Raw genomic sequence first — 22,941 nt, 5'->3', positions numbered from 1 at the left:
ACAGCGAAAGAACAACCAGACGTCGCACAATGTGATTAACGTAACGAGTTGGCCGTCCAATGCTCCAACACATCACAAAAGCTTGTTCTTGTTCACATACTAACTGTGGCGCATACCCACTTCAGCCATAATTCCTCCTCGTCCTCTCAGCCGCTGCATGAACAATTGACACGAAATTCCTTGCGTGTGTTTAGCGGATACCACGCTTCTCAGAAGAATGACAAAAAAATAGCATATCGAATGCCAGCCTACTACCCAAAAGCTTATTCATAATACCCTAGTGCGTACCAAGCAAGTGTGCTTGCAGTAGTTCCCCCATGATTGTTTTGAAAGGCTCTGAAAGGCCGCTATTCTAGCTTTCGCTGTGACCGTGCTACGCCTACCGCACAGGCCTGGCGTTTTTTACTACTACTTAATAGGTTCTTGATTTCACGTAAAATTCCAAAGGAGATGAAACCTGTACGAAGCATAAATTATGCCATAAAGCTGAGCTCAATACGCACAGCCTTTTACGAGAAAGAGTAAGTGGCCTTATCTAGCTCGCCTTCTCTAATATAAGCCCATTCGAGACGCAGCGTTAACCCACCCACGTATGTAAAACAAGAATAAGTCCGCTTGAAAGGCATGTTAACGCTTTAAAGCTATATGACGTGAAGCTGTGAGCCTCCAGACGGTGGTGATTTTCCCGGGGACGTCCTCGCATTGATAAAACGGTTCAAACGAAAAGTGCGCACATTCCTTAGCATCACGCAAAGGTCAAACGGCACAGCGTTCCGTTTCAATACAGAACGAGCACGAAACAGGCATGCAAACCCCAAACGATAATCCCTGCATGGCTTTCCCGGCAAGGACTGCTGTTGCTACGGCGACGGCAACTTGCGAAAAGGCAAAAGACGTCACTTGCCTTTCATACATAAAAGAACAGACCTGCATACAACAGCACTAGTAGCTACCGTCGGTTACTTTATTATTTTAATGGTGAACCCCACCCCGCTACTATAAACGCCCCCTCTCCAAAAAAAAAAAAGGACAAGTTATGGTAGTTTATAAAAGAAAGCACTGAATTCGCGCGCTACATCGACCAAAGATAAGTTTTTTTTTTTTTTAGCCGGAATGCCTCGATACTTATTGTGGACAAATAAAGTTTATGACCTCGCTCTATCTTTAGCGGAAAAACTGCCCCACCGCGGTGGTCTAGTGGCTAAGGTGATCGGCTGCTGACTCGCAGGTCGTGGGATCGAATCATGGCTGCGGCGGCTGCATTTTCGATGGAAGCGGAAATGTTGTAGGCCCGTGTGCTCAGATTTGGGTGCACGTTAAAGAACCCCCTGCAGTTGGTCAAAATTTCCGGAGCCTTCCACTATGACGTCTCTCGTAATCATATGGTAGTTTGTTTTGGGACGTTAAACCCCACATATCCATCAATCAATCCTTAGCGGAAAAAAAAGTGTACCGCTTGCACTATTAGTGCAAAACTCGAACAATCTGCAAAGCTAGTGTTTGACCTAGCTATAAGTTTCGCTGGTGGCGCCAAGCTTTTGCTAGAAATGCAACGTTTTTACTAGTGGTACTAAGCATGTCTGGACTTGGCTGAGCTTGTTACGTGATAATGTGATGTTAGCTATGTGACATTTGTTACGAATTTCTGGCGGGAAAATGGCTCGTGACTAGCTATTACTCGACGTCACAAGAGTTTAGTCACGTGACTAAATGTTACGCGGTATTCAGTCACGTGCCTAGATGTTGCGCGATGTTGCGTACATGGTTTTTAGTCCCACGAGTATAGTGATGTTACGCTATTCTAGTGACATGACTAGTTTCGCGACTTTTAGATGTGAGAACTGTTACGTGGTTTTTGCCACGTCAATAGTTTCTTATGTGTTGTTACACTCTTTTTCTCACGTGAGTAGTTACGTTGGGTTACGCGGTTTTCAATAACGTGACTAAAACTAATACCTGATGTTACGTGATTTGGATTCACATTGAATTCACGAAATTGGGCCCATGGGCCCTCATCAAGCCTTCTTGGCTTTTTCGTACGAATGTTGAAAAAAAAATTGCTTCGATTTGATTTGATTTGATTTGATTTCAGTCTCGTGACTAGTAGTTCAGGGTTCATGCGGGTCCTTGAAATCCTTGAAAACCCTTGAATTTCAGAAGCTCATTTTCAAAGCTATGAAAGAGCTAGAATTTCAGCAAATCCTTGAAGATCTGAATTTTCTTTTTTTAATAAACATTGTCGCACATTTCACAGCCGATTATTTGTGATGTAATAGATGTAGCAGGTAGCATATGTAATCTGCCCATCACAAAAGAATTGGGAACATCAGTAGCTTCTGCACGGAACCAACATCATGCATTCCTGGAAATTCAGAAAAGACAGGAGCAACAGGATGAGAAACAAAAAAAAACAAATGTTACAATAATGAGGAGATTGAAATGCTTACAAAAAATGGTAAAGAAACTAAAAGCTGCTGTTAAGGAACTAACAGCTACAGCAGACTCGTGTGCAGAGCCCCGCCGCGGTGGTCTAGTGGCTAAGGTACTCGGCTGCTGACCCGCAGGTCGCGGGTTTGAATCCCGGCTGCGGCGGCTAAATTTCCGATGGAGGCGCAAATGTTGTAGGCCCGTGTGCTCAGATTTGGGTGCACGTTAAAGAACCCCAGGTGGTCGAAATTTCCGGAGCTCTCCACTACGGCGTCTCTCATAATCATATGGTGGTTTTGGGACGTTAAACCCCACATATCAATCAATCAACTCATGTGCGGAAGAGGCAGAGACAATTAGTGACTTGACGTGCATCATCAAGTCAAACAGCCTTAGGAAGACTGTCAAGATCAAGCAGCAGGAGATAGTGGACATTGACAATTCATAAAGAGCGACAAGGTGCTGCGTAATGACTATTCTATAGTTTTTCCTATCTGAATAAAAACTTGCAACTTGTGTCATACTGAAGGTGATTCACCGTTTACCTGGGCAAGTGATCTGATTCAAAGTGTGGTTTAATGTTGTCTAGAAAGAAAATGTCATTAGAGCCATGTTTTTGACATCTGATTCAGTGATGTTACCCTTTTTCGAGGAATTCTAGTTATTTCGAGTCTTTATCTTCCCCTGGGCACGTGTTAATTCACTTCCTAACAGACAATGTGGCCCTTGAAAAATTCATACACGAGGCCTTGAAAGTATTTGAAAGCCCTTTAATTTTTGTCATGTGAACGAGCATGAACCCTGTAAGTACGTGACGTTACGGGATCTTCACAGTCACGAAAAGAACCGGCACATCACTAGGGTTTCTTTTTGTTTTTGTTTTTTTACATCACTCCGGGCAAATAGGCGCGCGTGCTTCGAGAACATAGCCGATGTTAGAGAAGAGGATCAAACGAGAGAGAACCGGTTATAGATGATGATAATTCCTGTTCGCACAGCCCAGCGCAGCGAAAAGTTCAAGGAGCTCCGCTCTTAAAAGGGCCATTGTGCCGGACAAAAAAAAAAGCCCATGGCGTGCAGGATGGTTTCAAGTTCTGATTTCATGAAGCTTCTGGTAACTGCTGAAATCTCGCTTCATCCCCACCAACGCATGATATACAATCATTCAACACACGCGCCATTAGTGGCAAGGCGCATCGACGGAATTCCATGCACTTCTTTGCGCCCGCTATTTCTGAGACTGTTTAGTAGCGAGAACACGTGCCGCATTTTTTTTTTATCTTGAATCAACAAAGTTTGGGGTGCCGACAGCATTTAATTACGCCCTGAGCACGCTGTCATTAAGGGAGCGCATTCCTTGCCGCATTTACGGAGGGTAAAGAAACACGTTTTTTTTTTTTTTTCTATCTGATGTCCGCTGAGATGCCAGTCCTGCGTAAGCCACGGATCTGTAATTACAACCTCATCGAAGTACATCAACTCCAGCGGCTTAGTTTGGGGTCTTCTTTTTTGTTTCTTTTTTTTCTTTTATCCCTCCATGAGTGAATGACAAACACATGCTCGTTTTAATAGTTTTCAGAGGGAAAAAAGGTGTAAATTTTGTTACAGGCTAGGCGGGCAAATACGAAGGGCAGCGGGCTTCGACGATTCGCACAAATTTTATGGGACAAAAAAAGGCAATCATGCGTGTCAGTGCTTTTGCCGGAAAGTTGCGTCGTACTCTGCATAAATAATCACTTGACAAGCCCTGTTCGGGCCTCAGCCCCAGTGGGCGAATGCCTTCTTTGCCTAAAACAAAAAAAAAAGATATTTACGAAGTCAGATTCCCTTTTTAAGTTTTTCCCTCCACGCTGAGCTTTTGGGATGATTTAGAACATTTGCGGGAACAGTTGTACCGTAAATGGTTGGAGAGCTGCAGTATTTTGCTTTGAAGCATCGTTAAGACCAGCATTACTGAATGCCCATCAGCGTGATAATTTTGATGTAGTCCTTTTCTAGTTGCGTTGATTTCGTGTCTTCGTCACCGTTTCGCTGTTTACAAAGACAGGTGTTGAACAGCTTCCGGTGTTGTGTGCCGGCGTAGCTATAATCACATCCGCGGGGAACAAATGTCTTTGGTGACTAGGCCGCACATATTCAACCTTTTCCTCCCTGTGTCTAGCCAAATACTTCAAATGTATATTCCAAGGTACGCACAGCATTACAACAGTTATTTCTTTACAATAAGCGCCTTCTTTTTGTTATCTGAAAGCGGAAAAATATTCTTTTTTTTTAATCTTGAGCAACTTGAAAGACATGCTTTCTGTGTTAAAGGGTGAACGTTGAAGTGACCGGAAGCTTCTTGGGTGCTGCTGCTATCACAATCTTGACGCCAACGAAAAGGCGATAGTAGACACTGCAAGAATTTCTTTGGATGGTGCAGATACGTCCAAATTTTAAATGAAGCTGCTGATTGATTGATATGTGGGATTTAACGTCCCAAAACCACCACATGATTATGAGAGACGCCGTAGTGGAGGGCTCCGGAAATTTCGACCACCTGGGGTTAGCTGATGCGGATGATCCTAAATCATGAGCTAAAGTGATTTTGAGGCTCAGAAACAAAAGGATATCGTTAGTCATAATACACACCCGAACATTCAATCGTACAATAAAAATTAAAGCCTTTGGTATAAAGAAGTCTGGAGTTTTAAGTGAGGCTATACGAAGTCCGAACTGTACGAACTAATAAGCAGTCCACACGAAAACAAGAGCGCCAAACGGCATGTTTCTTGTATGCAGAAGGACCTTCATCATCATCACGATCATCAACCTGACTACGCCCACTGCCGGACAAAGGCCTCTCCTATGTTCCGCCAGTCAACTCGGTGCTGTGCGTGCTGCGCTGCCACTTTACACACGCGAATTTCCAAATCTCAGCTGCCGACCTAGCCTTCTGTCTCCCCCTCACCCGCTTGCCTTCTCTTGGAATCTGGCCAGTAATCCTTAATGACCAATCAAGAAGAAGAAATGGTCATGAGCAGGTCACGTAGCACGAATGCAGAAAGACTTTAAAGGGCCCTTATTTCGAATTCAAAGACTAGAGAGAGAGAGAGAGAGAGAGATAGCGTTCTTTCTCGCCTTCACAACTCTTTATGCAGGCGCTATTTCGTCCACGCGGCTCATTTCTTCGTAAAAAACGTGGACTATGTTAGCATTGAGCGTTCGCATTTCGACATTTTGGCTACATGATGTCATCTGCACTTGTGAAGTTCAAACGAACAAACCAAGTGTCATCAGTTGATCATGCGCTATATTCACATGAAAAAAAGCAGACCGGGCGTGGGGATATACAAGGCTAAGCAAGGCAGGAGACAATTCACAACTGATGTCACTTGCACGTGGGCCAATCGAAAGCTCATTGCCTCATGACGTCACGTGAATTCACACTGTTCGCGTCGCTCCGTCGCTGTGGTCTATAGTGGCTAACCTCCGTATTCACAAACGCTTCTCGACTCGACTTTCACCCTTCACTTGACAGAGTTGCGCACTGCGCCGCTGCTCAGCTGAAAATGACGTTGCGCTACTCAAGAATACCAGAAAATTATCACTCATATGCAGTGGCTCGCCCTGCCCGTAGATGGCGCTCCCATCGGCTTTTTCAAGTGAAGGTGGAACGTTGAGTGAAGGGGCGTTCTAGAATATGGAGGTAAGGCACTCGGCTGCTGACCCGCAGGTCGCGGTATCGAATCCCGGCTGCGGCACCTGCATTTTCAAAAGAGGCGAAAATTCTCTAGGCCCGTGTGCTCGGATTTGGGTGCACGTTAAAAACCCCAGGTTGTCGAAATTTCCAGAACCTTTCACTACGGCGTCTCTCATAGCCTTATGGTGATTTTGGGGTGTTAAACCCTACATATCAATCAATCAATCAATCAACACTGTTTGCGTCACATATGGTGCTGAAATACAACTAGGAAACGTTAGAAGAAACTAGCACGCTAGTGTCTTTGTTTATAATAATAATAATAATAATAATAATAATATTAATAATAATAATAATAACAATAATAATAATAATAATAATAATATACGTTCCAGAGCCACGATAACATTATGACAGAACACGGGCCTCTATTATTCCGCCACCATCAAATTGTAACCGCCGCGGCCGGGATCACGAGCGTGACCTTCGGAGGATCAGCAGCCGAGCACCACAATGGCTGTTCCATAGCGGCGGAGGAGGTTTTGTTTGGAGGCCCTTTGAGCGCAGATTTCGAAACGTACACCAGTGAGGCGCAAGGGGTGAAACAGAGAAATCAAAGACGAGTTAACGCAATCTCACTACGCGTTCACTACACAACTACGATCACTTCCGGTCACCTCGTGTATTTACAATGGAGGCGCGATGACACGTACTGAGTACAGGCACCGGAAGTGGCAGTGACGCGCTAAATGGCTTGGTCGCTCGCTGGAATTACTCGACCGAGCCTCCCCCGCAAGAATAAGTACACACTCGCTGCAGGCAAGATGTGGAGACTCCGATCGCGTGACGCGAAAGATATTGAATCCGGGATCGGCCCACAATGCTGGGACAATGTCAAGAGGGGGAGGGGGGGCCTTTTGACTTAATTTCAGTCATTCCTGACTACGTCAATGCTAGACATAGCGGACTGACACTGGAGGAGTACTGAATGGTGCTTTGCTGGTCAGAGATCGATTTGGCAGGCGTAAATTACTAACCTTAGAGAGAAGCCATGATACAACAACGGCATGCCCGCGTCGCTCACTGTACGTGCCATGCTACCCTGCGGCACTTGCGCACTTTTACAGCACACAACACTTGTTGACCAGAACACTTTTTTATGCGCTTTCACTTTCACTGAGAACGTGAATGACGCCGCGCGACACACAAAACTCAGAGACGGCGCTATTTGCTGAGAAGCAGCAGGTTGCGTTCCCTCGGGCGCTCAAGGAAACGGATGAGATTGAAACCACTGACGAAAGCAGCGGTCAGCAGCTCACCTTTGCCCTTCGAGCAAACCTAAGTTAACCGAAAGTTTACCAGTGAACACGACCACGGAGAGCCGCAGCGTGTGCTTTGTTGGTTCGTGTATGTTGAGCCTTTTACTCTCGCTCTGTCGGGCGCTCTGAAAGTAGCTGTACAGTGCATTCCTTGTACCAGCGCGTTTGATGATTGCTGCGAGGTGACGGCTGCACGCGAGTGGAAATTTGCAGTATTCATGTCTGTCTATCTATCTATCTATCTATCTATCTATCTATCTATCTATCTATCTATCTATCTATCTATCTATCTATCTATCTATCTATCTGTCTGTCTGTCTGTCTGTCTGTCTGTCTGTCTGTCTACCTATCTATCTATCTATCTATCTATCTATCTATCTATCTATCTGTCTGTCTGTCTGTCTGTCTGTCTGTCTGTCTGTCTGTCTGTCTGTCTGTCTGTCTGTCTGTCTGTCTGTCTGTCTGTCTGTCTGTCTGTCTGTCTGTCTGTCTGTCTGTCTGTCTATCTAACTCAAGGAGAATTCGCGCAAGCTCACGGAGACAAAGAGGAGGTACACAAGGACGAGCGCAACCTGGCAACTTCTTTTTTTTTTTCTTTGAAAACGTCCAGTCAACAGCCCTTCGATCTGTGTAATCTGGCCACGCAAAGAAAAAATGCAACTTATGAAACGCACAGAGGCCAAAGCTCGTGATGGCATGCCTTAACGTATACCGATGGCAACAGTGAAATTCCTTTCCCAAGCATGTCAGGCGAATGACCAGGCTAACATATCCAGCTTTTCGTTAAAACATTTTTCTGTATAGCTCTTTTTCTCAGGCAAATAAACAGAGACGTGGCTGACGCTCTTTCTTTCTTTATTCTCGATATAGAAGGTTTACACCGACTACCTCGATGTTTGATTGCGATGCCGATATTTTGTGGTGGTGCTACTAAAACAAGGCGTGTGTGCGCATTCACTTCGGTCGATACAGCGCTAAATGTGAGCTGGGGCGACCTTTCAGACTCCACATATGTTCCTACTTAGCCGAATACCAATATTTCTTCTTCGATTTTGTACTTAGTCGGCCTGCGTGCAAGCCCGTTCACTGCTACTTTATTTCGCCACACCTGTGCAAATAGGCCCACAAATATGTCCGCTGATATGCCAATCCAGCATATGCCACGTATCTGTAATTACGCCCTCATCGAAATACATCAACTATTTCATTGAGCATGCAATCCGCACTTGAATGGCTCGGGTCTGATGGCTTTAGCACTAGCGTAGCCCGGGAGCATAGGCGTATCAGCCGGCGGGGGAAGGCAAGGGAAGCGCGAGCCCCCCCCCCCCCTCCCCCTTCCGACAGTGGTCCGTCTTCGCTGCACGCTGGGGAAACGAACAAGTAAGGCTGTAGTGATTGTAATTCTTCCCTGGAAAACAGAAGATGCTTGCCCGCAAGGCAGCAGCTAGACGCAATCGTTCCACCAGACGCAATTTCGAAGACCGTTCCCAGACGGTCGGAATTCAAACAACAGACCTAAACGAAAGTGCCCCGGCACCGGACGTCTTGCATTTTATGGGAGAAACCAGGAGCGGGCCGCGCCCTGGGCCGGTGTCGGATGACCGCCGGGCAGAGAGCGTCAGTTGGAGGAGCGCCACGCTGAAGTTCGGATCGGGCGGGTGCAACAGGCACGCACGGACGAAGCGGCCCTCAACTATGCGCGAGGTCGAGCGTCGATATCACCAACTCCGTCAGTCATAACCGTCGTCAATGATTAATTGGGAGCTGCAAACCACCACTGGAAAGCCACCGAGCAATGGACATTGGCCATCACTGCGTTGCATCGAATGAAGGACAAGAATCTTTGAGCTATAGTTCTGTAGGCACTGTCTTATACCTTTAATTGAGAAGATTACTGTGTTTGGTGAATTGAGTTGTCTGTTTCTTTTAACGTGTCATTTGCGTTTTGATGTTTGTAAAAGCTGTTATGTTCATGATGTTTTGCCAATTATAACCTTAATTTGAGTATTTGCATATGGTGTCTCATCTCCATTTTTTTCACGTAGCACACCTGCTGGCGTGACACAAAAGTACATTTCACAAAGGCGATGTTTTCCGTCACAACAGTAATCACTCAATTATGTTCTTACGGGAGAATGAAAATGTGACGAGGCAATGTCGTAACATAGCGATATTTCGTCAACATTGCCGCTGCAATGATTTTCCTTGTAGGCTCTTCACGGGGGAAAGTAATGTTAAATGAAAAGAAGAGAAAAGTGAGCCCCGTAACTGTCTCACAGGGGCAGGACACCTCAACAGTAGCTAACGAGGGGGGGGGGGGGGGGTAAATGAGGAATTAAAAGGATAGGATTAAAAGGTAAAGAGATAGAGAGAGAGGAAGGAGAGAGCAAGACGCAGGGACAGCGAACGACGGAAGTGAGGATATGATAGGAAAGATCGAGGCAGTCGCGGGAGTCTGAGGACGGGGCACCACTGCCGAGAGCTCTTGTCGGCGTCAGGAGATGGCGTTGGGCGAGTCCAGTCGGCCAGAGATACGCTGTCGTCAAAGATCGGTGTCAGGAGATGGCGTAGGGCCAGCCCAGTCGGGCAGAGCTACGCTGACGTCAGAAATCGCGAGGGCACAACCGGTTGGCACGAAATCCAGCGAGCGAGTATTGTAGGCTCTTTACGGTGCTGGTCGCCTATGCGACGCCTTCGCTTCATGTGCTGTATTATTGCAGAGCAGGCCAGAGCTGAACAGGGGCCTTATAATATTATATCACTTGTTCATGCTTTTATTCTGCTGTGACTTGCTGATGCAGTTACGGATGGGAACAGCAAACGTTTTATGGACCGATCAAAGCATTTGCTGCTTCCGGAAATAATTTTCTCCGAAAAGAATATATCATCACCGCTTCTCTGTCGAAGCTGTTGCGAGACGACTGTGACGAATAGTTTTTTATGTAAGTTTTTTCGTACTGAAACGCCGAAAATTCTTTCCGCTTTAGTCGATGATAAACCTGATCAGCCTTGGTTATGGTAACTTGGAGCCATAGCGGCACCTCGCAAAGTGGCCACGAATAAATAAGTGGACTCGAGCTCTGAGCTTCTAAGCTTGCCTCACAACTTGACCCACCGGACCAGGAATAACGTGAAATACCCGTGGTTTTTAGCATTTTGGAGGCTTAGGTAAGAGTCGGGCTAGTTAGTCTTCACTTAACTTCAATTGTTTTTTACAGCTCAAAATATAAATATTTATATTTATATATATATATATATATATATATATATATATATATATATATATATATATATATATATATATATATATATATATAATTAAGAAGCGTCAATAAGAAGCGTCACCTAATTAAGGAGCGTCAAAACATGAAAGTCTCAAGTACAACAGACAAAACAGAACTGGCAGAGCTTTCGAAGTTGATTAATAGGCGTAAGGTATGCGATGTAAGAAGGTATAACATGGAGAGAATTGAACACGCTCTGAAAAACGGAGGAAGCGTCAAAGCAGTGAAGAGGAAACTTGGGATAGGCAAAAGTCGGATGTATGCACTAAGGGACAAAGAAGGCAAAATAACTACCAATATGGATAGGATAGTTAAAATAGCGGAGGAGTTTTACAGAGATCTGTACAGTAGCCGAGACAACCACGACCTTAATACTATAAGAACTAGCAGTAACCCAGATGACACCCCACCAGTAATGATAGAAGAAGTCAGAAAAGCTTTGAAGAGCATGCAAAGAGGCAAAGCTGCTGGTGAGGATCAGGTAACATCAGACCTGCTGAAAGATGGAGGACAGATTGTGTTAGAAAAACTAGCCACCCTGTTTACGAGGTGTCTCCTGACGGGAAGGGTACCAGAGTCTTGGAAGAACGCTAACATCATCTTAATACATAAGAAAGGAGATGACAAGGACTTGAAGAATTACAGGCCGATCAGCTTGCTCTCTGTAGTATACAAGCTATTTACAAAAGTAATTGCTAACAGAGTAAGGAAAACATTAGAATTCAATCAATCAAAGGAACAAGCAGGATTTAGAACAGGCTACTCAACAATTGACCACATTCATACTATCAATCAGGTAATAGAGAAATGCTCAGAGTATAACCAACCACTATACATTGCCTTCATAGATTACGAGAAGGCGTTTGATTCAGTAGAAATATCAGCCGTCATGCATACACTGCGGAATCAGGGCGTAGATGAAGTATATATAAACATTCTGGAAGAAATCTACAGGGGATCAACTGCTACCATAGTGCTTCATAAAGAAAGCAACAGAATACCAATCAAGAAGGGTTTAAGGCAGGGGGACACAATCTCCCCAATGCTATTTACCGCGTGCTTGCAAGAGGTTTTCAGAAGCCTAGAATGGGAACAGTTAGGGATAAGAGTTAATGGAAAATACCTTAGTAACTTGCGCTTCGCCGATGACATTGCATTACTGAGTAACTCAGGGGACGAATTGCAACTCATGATTACGGAGCTAGATAAGGAGAGCAGAAAGGTGGGTCTTAAAATTAATCTGCAAAAAACGAAAGTAATGTACAACAACCTCGGAAAGGAGCAGCGCTTCGAGATAGGTAATAGTGCACTTGAAGTTGTAAAAGACTATGTCTACTTAGGGCAGGTAATAACCGCAGAGCCTAACCACGAGATTGAAGTAACTAGAAGAATAATAATGGGGTGGAGCACATTCGGCAAGCACTCTCAAATTATGACAGGTAGATTGCCACTATCCCTCAATAGGAAGGTATATAACAGCTGTATCTTGCCGGTACTTAGCTACGGAGCGGAAACCTGGAGACTTACAAAGAGGGTTCAGCTTAAATTGAGGACGACGCAGCGAGCAATGGAAAGAAAAATGGTAGGTGTAACCTTAAGAGACAAGAAGAGAGCAGAGTGGATTAGGGGACAAACGGGGGTTAAGGATATCATGGTTGAAATAAAGAAAAGGAAATGGACATGGGCCGGGCATGTAGCGCGTAGACAGGATAACCGCTGGTCATTAAGGGTAACTAACTGGATTCCCAGAGAAGGGAAGCGGGTTAGGGGGAGACAGAAGGTTAGGTGGGCAGATGAGATTAAGAAGTTTGCGGGTATAAATTGGCAGGAGCAAGCACAGGACCGGGTTAACTGGCGGAACATGGGAGAGGCCTTTGCCCTGCAGTGGACGTAGTCAGGCTGATAATGATTATATATATATATATATATATATATATATATATATATATATATATATATATATATATATATATATATATATATATATATATATATATATATATATATATATGCACAACAGGCAATAATGCAAATGTGAAGAAAGAAAAGTGGGTGAAAAGATAACTTGCCGTGGGCAGGAACCGAACCTGCGACCTTCGAATAACGCGTTCGATGCTCTAGCAAATGAGCTACCACGGCGGCTATCCCCCCAGCCACTTTATATGTTTTTATATGTGAATTAAACGTGGGAGTGTCAGTCAGGGCCACCTGTAGCCATAGCGGCGAGTGTAGCATACTCTTTTTTTTTTTTCTTTTTCAGGCACTTTAGACGAATATCATGAGATCGTGCGGATCATGATAGTACGATAGTATGCTCTTCATTGTTGCTTGATTGACGTGACCACGCTTTCAGCGTTGCACTTGAGAGCACCCAAGAGACACCAATGCATTATCGAAAGTACATTTTTTTTCCAGATGTCGTGATACGCACCAGTCAGAATGCGTGGAAAACGGGTGAAGAAAGAAGAAAAAAGGTAAAATGGTGCGGGACAATATGGCGGCGGTCCGAAGGCACACGCCACACTACTAGCACGACTACCACTCGCCAAGAAGATGGCCGTGACTCAGAAGCCTGGATGCTTTTGAAGCATACACTCGAATTTCACCCTTAACTTGACTGAGCTTCGTAAAGCGCCTCCACCCGACTGGAAATGACTCAGAGATGCTCTCGAAACGACGCTGGCTATTGGCAGAGTCGTTTCGAGAGCATCGGCCACCTGGATCAGAGCGCTCCGCGCGCGCTGATCCAAGCACCCGTGATTGCTCACAGGCAGTAAACATTTTTGCCTAAACGTAGATCTGCCATCGACATTCTCGAGTCAAGGTGGGTAGGGACGTTCCAGAATACGCGGGTAATACCCGAAGTAATCCCAAGACGGTTTACACCGACAAGCTTACCCTGCGGGCGCTAACACCTTTGCAATGGTAAACTAACACTAATTAATGAGAGCGTTGTTGTTTGATCTGTTTGATCTGGACCACCGACGACTTTAGCGCGATAAGGAGCAGCAAAGCGAATCCGACTTCTGCCGTGCGAGTCAGTTTGTGTGTAGCGTTTATCGCTTGCCAGGATACAGTTGGTGACGGCCTCAATACAGTTGGTGACGACCGCAGCGCACGCGACCGGTGTGACCATTAGGTACGTACTAGTTTGGATGTATTCGTAAACTACACCTCGTGAATTTTTACGCTACAAAAGGCGTCTTTTTGTCCCACAAAGATAGTCGTAATCTATCTTGCATTCATTTCCTATTATCGCCACGCGCCCGACACTTTCAGGTCGAAGTTTGGCATGCGCGTTATGAGGATGACTTATTACTTTTGATAGGAAGGTGCGTAAAGCCTAGTTTTCAAGGAAACGCAAAAGCCAGATGATAATTATTGCTGTAGGACAAAAAGATACGCTTTTAACTCAATCTTTTATATGTTTGGCCCTTCAGGCACACATAATGGCCGTTGACATCGTATCTCCCGTGCATTCGAAGACGCTTGAAACTGTTGCGTTTGTTCCCCGTGGATTAAGGTCCCTAGGTGAAACTTGTTTCATCTAGGGACCTTATCGCGGATGTGTCGACAACACTGCGGACAAGTCTCTCAAGTGTTCCCGGCGATATGTCAAATGCCCCATGGCGTGGACAGTCACTGTATTATAAGCTGTATTTGCCTGCATGCAATCGCTTAAATGAAATGCATTTGGTTTTCTTTATCGGGAGTCAAGCCATTATAGTATCATGGGGCCCGTTCTGTCGCAGTGGAAGCTGCGTATTAGAAACCCCAATACTGGCTTTTTACACCGCTGTGAAAACGTATAATCTAAGCGCTGGACACAAAAGTGTGGCGTATGCACATCAGAGCCACTCACATTGAGGTGGATACAACACGCATTCCAGGAGAACTTGTAGCGAGGCGTCTGTTGCGGAGCTGACAGGCATACCTGTCATGTATATTTGTGGTAAGTAACTGTTCGAAAGCGGTAAATGCCTCTGAGTTTTCTATGGCTAGTTTTTTTTTTTTTTTCTAGCATGAGGAGGGTAGGCTGTAACCACTGCCGCTGGTACAACGCAGAGCTGAAAAACAACGGAACGGGGAGGGATGTGGTAGGACTTGCGGAATCGAAACTAAAACTAAACAAACTTATTACTATAAAAATTTGGTTGTCTAACGCATTATATATTTTAATAAATACACATCGCATGCAAATGTTCATATATTTTAGAGGTATATAAACCAAAAATTATATATTTATGAATTTTAGGAGGAGTCAAAGTCGAAGCCAAGACCAATCCGACATTTTGAGAGCGTGCATATAGAGGTCGTGTAGCTGTGCTACCGGTCTGTTGACTGTCGTCGCTATCGTTTTCGTTGCCGTTCGGACCCCCTCACTGACTGCTTGGCTCTCTAAACTGCGGAAACTCGGCGTGCACAGCTTCTTCAGCTGCATTCATGGCTTCCATATCGAACTACGCCAAAAGGATGGCGCTGTTGGGCGCGCGCATATTTGGAGAGGTGCCTCGTCCTACGAACAAAAAGTCCATGCGGGTTGTGCAACTGTTCAGTGACGTCCCCCATGACTTGAACCCCGAGATTGTGGACTGGTATCCACCTCACCACCAGTTGACCACTCTCATGTTTCGCCTTCGAATGCACGGTCTGTACAGAGACGAGCATCAGGACTTCAAGGAAGAAATGCGGCGTCTTCGCAGGTTGCGAGGCAAAGGAAGACCGAAGAAGGGCGAAGGAAAACGAGCGATGTTGGCAAAGAAGTGATGCGTGCGTTGGACTGCACAACTAGAAGCAGTATTGTGAAATATAATTTTGTTTCCCTCCTTTCGTCTACCTTTGTCTTTTGCCGTGTGCACACGCGCTGGTACTGCGTACTTTCATTGCTTACAAAATACAGGAAATCTCAGGAAACCATTAGTTTTCGCGTTTGAGATACAGCAGTCAGCGTTTAGAAACACCGCCGTATATTTTGCGTTAAAGTTAAGGTGAAACTTGGCCGGGTGTCTTTAGATTAAACGTACAGTACATATTGAACGAAAGTTGCGCGGTTGTGATATTGTTCGCGTGAAAAATTTCAATTAAACCCCACAAATCAATCAACGTAGCTCGACAGAAGAACGATTTTCTAGTGAATAACCTCTGCAACTGATTATGATACATGGGTGGAATAAGCGCAACTTACAGCGTAAATAATAAGCACAGTCCAGAATTAGATAGCCTATGTTCAATGCACTTAGTCTTACCATAGAAACTGGCAATAGTAGAGAACGTATTCGGGGGATAGAGTAGAACAGGGATGGGCCAAGCCACCTGTTCAAATGGGTGTAGGCGTTCTCTGGTGCCTCTGCGGCATGTTTTCACCACGCAGCACGACGGAAAACGTCGTTGTCACGTGACAAGAGTTGCCGTTCCTGTCAACAAGCTACTTGAGGTACACCATTTCACGATCAGATGGCCAACCTGTAAGCCCGTCTGAGCTATGTGCGAAAGGCAGGTCGTGGTTTACTTCTAGTCATTTCCAAAGACCTAAGGGTCATTTTGAACCAGACTATACCCCCAACGCCTGCATGCGAACTACGACCTCCGTGGTGCGAACCTGTTTCCAGCGGCCGTGCCTGTGGTCACTACGCAGCATTGGTCCAACGTCTCAACATGCCGCAAACGTCTCTTGCTGACGGGAAGGCACAACGACAGCCGACGACTAAGCAGTGTGAGTGAGGGCAGACATTTGGATATTCGGTGCGGCGCAAAATGAGCGACAACTTTTGTGGGGGCCTGTTTGCTGGACCTGAGCGACGCGCGAGGCTTTTGTGGCGGGTGTCGGCACATGACATAGTGTAACACTCAACCTAAATATATATATGGAATATTACTTTGAATTGTTAACTGGTAGAGTACTCGCGAATGCTTCCCAAGAGCTCATGATGTCAGCGACATTGCTCTCAGCTGTTACTGTTTGTAGTGTCCAGTGCCGCTCGCGGCTGCGTTTTCCCAGTTTTAGCAGTACTCAAAGCTTGCGGGCGTTGCAGGCATAACGTTAGCGTTCGTCACTCAGCGGGAGCCCGCAACGCTCGCAGGTTTTGGACAGGTATGCCACCCTGCACGTGGGTAAGGGTCGAAGCAAATTGAAACAAAAGTAAAGAGAGAGGGAAGGGGGAGTACACACAACGTCACAGAGCAGAGCCATAGTCTTGTGCGGTATACGGCATCATGAAAAGTATATAGCCGCTCGTGCAAGTCTGTTGTCCTTAAAATTTTTAGCAATGTCTTGGCTGCTTGAATTCTCGATGACTTTTTAAGATGACGTTGGAGAATAGTTTCTAATATCATTGTTCTGTTGTCAAGACGAGCGAGAGCAAATGGGAGGGATCTTTTCAGCACAGTCTGGAACTAGTTTAATGAGATACACTAGCTAGGAACACTACCACTTCCTGTGTTGAACACAGAGGGAGACACTGTAGAAGAGCAGGCTAACTTGCACGGTTCTCACTTAGAACATCTGTCCAGCCCGTCGCACTACTCTGGAAGTTTCCAGCGCTATAAAGCAAGAATAAAGGCATGAAAACTACAGAGCAAGTGTGCTAAATACGAAGCATACATAACCATTCTGCTTAGCGGAGTTGCAAGCATCTCAACTGCTGCATAATATCCTCCCCAGGTTCTGACCATTTAGTATATGAAATATTGCTACATCTATCTCTGGAAACGTTGAAAATTCGCCGTTCTTTGTATGATGCCATTTGGGTTTTCTGGGGAGGTACCTACTTCATCGAAGGGGGGAACTGTAATCCCTGTGAATGCAGTAAAGCTATGGTAAGTGGTCAGAGCACGCAAAATAATTTTGAACTGCTTTTTACTCGTGTTTTTTACAAAGCATTGTAATCAGGGTGAATCAAAGAGTGATACCTACGTTCCTTTTTCACTTGACTTTAGCAGCGTTTTGACATTTATGTTTAAACGCAGGTGACGACCTTGAAGGTGAAGCATTTAAGGAATGGCGCCAAGCGAACGATCAGCTCATGCGTTTCTACAGGGACAACAAATTCCAACTTGACAAGATTGATTATGGAACAGTGGCGGCAACCTTGAGCCCAGTCGTGGCATCCTGCTTTCGGGGCTCTTCGTGGAAAGACTTTGCTTGTGCTTTGGGCATTCCCGACTCCGAGTTAGAGGTGAGTGTGCTCTCATTTCGAATCTGGAATCGTGCGTATAAATGTGAATTCAGGTAAGGCTGACACTAATGCTGAAAATGACTAGATAGGGCCTTAGTTGAGCAAAAGAAAATGGAACTCACCCAGGCTCACTCAAGAGGTATTGATAAAAAGGATTACAACCAGTGCAAAGCAAGAAGCACTACAAAAGAAGGAAGACGACATTACTCCTGTCACGATCTCAGTGCCCAGTAAAACCCCTCTCAAGCTACTTCGTTGTACGTAACAATATATATTGTGCTTCGGACCACTTGGACTCGGACTCTTCAAAATTTTCCTGAGCCAACTCACTCGGACTCAGGCTTGCGAAAATATTACTCACCTGGACTCAATCACACTCACGGCTTGATCTGTGACTGGCTTGACTCATGAGTGAGATCACCAACGTATGCCCCAGGCCAACAGAGAGTGCTTTGCATCTTCTGTGGCACTACCACTTCCTGTTCAAGTCATGTTGTGATTTTGTTCTATTTAAATGCCGGAATGCAAATTTTTCAATTGCAAAGGTTAATGTGGATGATTGAGATTATCATAATGTTGAATTTTCCAATTCATAGTGCTTTATTGGGCTCTAGAAGCGCCGTAATGCTTCTTTGACTCTGTGTCTATTTCTCTCACTAGGGTGTGGATCAGTGGGCTGAACGTTGCAAGCTGATGCCCCTCCATGTGGCACTGCAGCACTTATACCCAGCTCTGAAGGCCTGCTCAAAGTGCTGCAGTCTCGGCCACCTGGTTGACGTCCTGAAGGAGCAAGGCCGTTTGGACGTTCTCAACAAAATCTCTCGACATATTGAAGGTGTGATAAAAGTTGTGTAGGCCGTTAGACTGATGGCCTTATTAGTGAATGTGTGGCATGCAGGAATACAGGTTTGAGCAGTTGTTACTGCTGTGTGTAGGTTCAAGCACAGGCACAGTATTCTCACAATGTCTGCCCTGTGGCGTCAAAAAGGAAAAGAAAGTGAACTATTCATAGTGTCTCTGTAGTTACTGGTATTCTTCTGCCAAGTATGATGGGTGTGGTTGATTTGTGACCATGGCTGCCACACTCCGATGGCATCAAAAGTAAATATAATCATTTGCCGTGCTTTGAATGTACATTTCTGGCTCTTAGGTTGCTAATATTTACTTCAGCCCTCATCTATGATGTCTCTCGTGTGTAAAACCATCCGTAAAGTACAGTCAACATCTGATTTTTCGGTCTCTCTAGAAACTGTAAAATGGGCCGGGAAATCAGATAGGCCATAAAACAACTGCAAATGTTTTTGCTTTCCTTGAGGGGTTGTATTGCCACTTTATCATTCGAAACAACCCTGAAGGCTTCTCACTACACTTACTAGATGTCTCAGTGCTCATACAATATAGTGATGGAAGATGGCAGGCACGTGCATGATGGTTAAAGGGGTGCTGTCACCTTTGTCGAAGCCATTTACGCTGCTATATGTATTCCATACATACAGAAATGGCTGCGAGCAAGTGTGAAACTCGGAAAAGGCTGATCGGATATTTTGATGTTTCAGTCAATTTTTCTGTGGCATACCTTTTGACATATGACACTAGCTTGACGGCAGGCTACACTACTAATTCTTCTGACTTCATGCAGCAGTCTGGCTAGTTGTGACAACGTCAGGTAGTAAAGCTTCCAAGATGGCCACTTGTGCGTCACTAAAGCATTCAAAATGGTTTGCTTCTGCACCACCAATCGAGCCACAGTGCAGAGTGGTCATGAAAACGTCCCTGTGGGAGGACCTCTCCTGAATCAGTATGACAACTTCCTTGAACTGTCAATGCATTTTTTTAACGGCCTTTCTCTCTGTGTGTCTGATGCACTTGCTGCTTCAAAAAATGAGATTCTCACAATTAAAGGGCAGGTGGGAAGTTTGTTTGCTAGCCAAGTTCAAGGTAGGAACTTGTAATGATGCAAACGGCTCACAAAGAACACGCTATGGATAAGGTCCAAAACGTTCACTCATATTGAAAAGGGAAACTGACAACTGAAGATCAGTCCTGTTCCGGTCATACTTTAAGTACATCAACAAAGAACAGCATAGCCAAAATCTTCGATCTCACGACAGCAGATTGACACAGAACTTATCTAGGTTATTCTGGAGCTCCATTCAGTGAATTTCGGCATGCGATTTGGCATTCTGACTCGGTGAAGCGCCTCCCACATCCCCCTAGCGATGCAACCTGTGCAACCTCGCAGGTTCGGTCCCTGCTCATGGCAAGTTATTTTTTTGTCCCGTTTTCTTTCTTCACATTTACATTACAATCACTTCTAATAACATCCCATATACTTTCCTTGGCATTATTGTCTGTAAGATTTCATTAATATTATGTCCAACATAGAAGGTGAGCCCTTAAACGTACGCTTCTTTCCTTCATTCACGGCGACGGTTTCGTTCTATCAGGCTTGGTGCCTTTAAGAAACATACGAGGAATAATTGGTCAGCTCCCAGCTTGTAATAAATTCACGTGCTACGTGACGCCACACAGGTATATAAAGAGTATTCCACACTTTCCGTCATGGCTACTGGCGTTGCTGACTAACGCTGCCACAATTAATGCACACGTATACCTCATAAAATGGACGTGGCTATAGCCGCCGTGGTAGCTCAGTTGCCAGAGCTATGACACATTATTCAAAGGTCACAGGTTTGGTCTCTGTCCACAATAAGTCATCTCTTCGTGTGCTTTTCTTTCTCCGCATTTACATTAAACTAATAATATCTCCTACACTTTCCTTGGCAATATTGATTGTTAGATCTTATTAATATTGTGTCCCACAAAGAAAACAAGCCCTTAAGTATTCACTTTTCCTTTAACCTCTTACTAAAGTTACACAATGTACAGGGATATGATTCCAGATATATTTTTGTATCCCTAGTACTGCAATTTTTGACAAGACACCTTTGTGATCTTGGTATGTTTCAACATAGTGTTGCATGTGTTTGACTATAAAACACTTCTGAGTTGTGGTTGGTAAAGCTGAATTCGGGTCACTGTTATGACAAAGAGGTCAGCGAGCTGGACCGTTGGTACTAGTCTGCACGACAACCTGCGTCCCGGCAGTGGTGGAATCAAGTAATGCCGTTTTAGGCCTGAAATCACAGCAGAAGATGTGTTAAATCGTGCAGTGAGTTGTTTTAGCCTCTGAAATTCAAGATGTTGCTACACATTAGCTTCATGTGGTACATGGCCGTGCCACTATAGCTACCAGGCGTCTCCAAAAAAAAAAAATTGATTTTCACCAAAATATGCAATTCAGTTCTCACGAAACCAATAGAAACCACAAAATAATAAGAATTAGTGTCCAGGCTCAACTTAATTTGCCAAAATTAGCTGTCGACCTGCATTCTAACAGTGAAGCAAACTGTTCTTTTTGTGGATGATCAAGACCTGTCTGTGGCATAAACTGGTATAGTTGTACAGGGCTGTAAGCCATCAGCAGTGGCACATGCAAAGTCGAAAAGGCTGAGGGTTTTGCATTATAACTTATTCATTTTTTTCATTTAGCTTTTGTGTCGGCCGATTGTATCTATGGCTTGCAAAAATGTAAACTGGCAGTCTGACCGCATTTCCAGGCAAGCAAACAAAAGGTGGCAAGCATCTTTTCAATGTGTTCAATTTACTGTGGGACTGTGCAAGACAGACAAGCCCCAAAACATTTAGAAGCAACTTTATTATGCTTGTCCCATTCATGCTTATGGTTTTGTGTCTGCACTGTTCAACAAATAAAGTTTAACAAACTCACCTTTTATGTTTTAAGGGGGCGGACGGGTCTTTGGGACCGAAAAATCGCGAAAAAAACGTTTTTTTTTTCAATGTCATTTTTGAATTCTGCAAGCATTTTTACACCTGCCTGCCAATTTTCAGACTCCAGAAAGCGATAATTTACTTGTTATATCATTACAAAGAGGACACGCGAGCTCGATTTGCGCAGAATCTGACGAAAAAACACCGCCTCTTTCGCGATGCAGAGCTGCCGTTTGCCGAACGCCATTGCCGCGATCTCGGTCTTGTTTGAAAGAGCGTTTCTTCACCTTCCGATTCCCGCCCATAGAGCCTCGCTCCGCTCATTGGTTACCGAAAAAAAAGCAACCAAAGAAGAAGCAAAGTACGCGATGCTATTGGTTGTTGCGCGCACGTGACCACGAGGTGGCCACTTCATTGGCTGATTGCGCTCGCATCGTCTGCTTGGCGCGTCAACAACGCGCGAACACCTGTTGTTGCGCCGACATATTTCCTGTGCCTGTGCTTCGACTAGCGTGCTCGCGATCGAAGTTGTTGCAATGCCTGGATCGGCACGAAAGTTTCATACACGACATAAGTTCGGCAAAAAAAGAAAAAAGTCTCAGGCGAACAACTTCAAGGCGCGTCTCTTGGCGAGGAGCGTCAACGAACAACGAGATGGGTCCCGCCGATGCCGCCGACGCAAGCCTGACGGCCTCGCCAGCCTGCGATGCTCCCAAACGTGACGCATCGCCGGCACATCCATCACCCGAACGCGCAGACGAACTTTGCGAACATCGAGACTGCGCGACCTCCATCTCCGCCGACAGCGAAGGAATCGCCGAGGCGCCCGAGAGAGTCGACGGGGAGTTAGGCCTAGCGGGCCCGCCGGTCACCGACGCTTCGCTAAGCAGCGGCCGCGTCCGCCGTGATACAACCTTACTAACGCAATCGGAGCTGCAGGTAAGGCGCACAAAGGCCGATGCAAGGCTGCAGGAACTGGCATCGACCGCCGCGTCGAAGAGAAAACTTGAGTTTTTGAGGAACGACGCACCGGCCGGCGCCGCTCCCGCGGAGCCAAACGAAGAGGCAAGTTTTTTGATCGCCGATCTTGGCTGCTTCGGTAAACTGTTAGATGTCATGAAATGTAAAATCTGCAACGGAAGCGTCAGCAGACAATACGGCCTTGCCGTGAAAATGTGTGCGCGTTGCGTGAACTGCGGCGACATCGCGCAAGCATGGAGCTCTCCGCGAGTGGATGAAGCACAGAAAGTAAACTCGTTCGC

At 45.3% G+C, this 22,941-nt stretch overlaps 2 protein-coding genes across 3 annotated transcripts in view; both read left to right on the top strand.

Annotated features, from left to right (window-relative positions):
- Positions 1–15,000: 15,000 nt before the first annotated feature.
- Positions 15,001–15,538, top strand: mRpS33 (mitochondrial ribosomal protein S33). Its single transcript, XM_037421257.2, has one exon. It carries the CDS (start codon positions 15,156–15,158, stop codon positions 15,477–15,479), a length of 324 nt encoding a protein of 107 aa, XP_037277154.1. The 5' UTR covers positions 15,001–15,155; the 3' UTR covers positions 15,480–15,538.
- A 579-nt stretch (positions 15,539–16,117) lies between these two features.
- Positions 16,118–22,941, top strand: part of LOC119169304 (uncharacterized) — a 42,119-nt gene continuing 35,295 nt past the window's right edge. Inside the window, exons 1-3 of one of the 2 annotated variants that reach the window (XM_075878724.1) lie at positions 16,118–16,425; positions 17,679–17,887; positions 18,548–18,722. In XM_075878724.1, the coding sequence (XP_075734839.1) occupies positions 16,368–16,425; positions 17,679–17,887; positions 18,548–18,722 (442 nt within the window). In that variant the 5' untranslated portion in view covers positions 16,118–16,367. The remainder of the gene's footprint in view (positions 16,426–17,678; positions 17,888–18,547; positions 18,723–22,941) is intronic. The other variant, XM_037420417.2, reaches the window with a different exon arrangement.

This window comes from Rhipicephalus microplus, chromosome 2 (genome assembly GCF_043290135.1).
Source record: "Rhipicephalus microplus isolate Deutch F79 chromosome 2, USDA_Rmic, whole genome shotgun sequence".
NCBI lineage: Eukaryota > Metazoa > Arthropoda > Arachnida > Ixodida > Ixodidae > Rhipicephalus > Rhipicephalus microplus.
The sequence above is the reverse complement of the archived record's forward strand: the minus strand, read 5'-3'. Positions and strand labels throughout refer to the sequence as shown.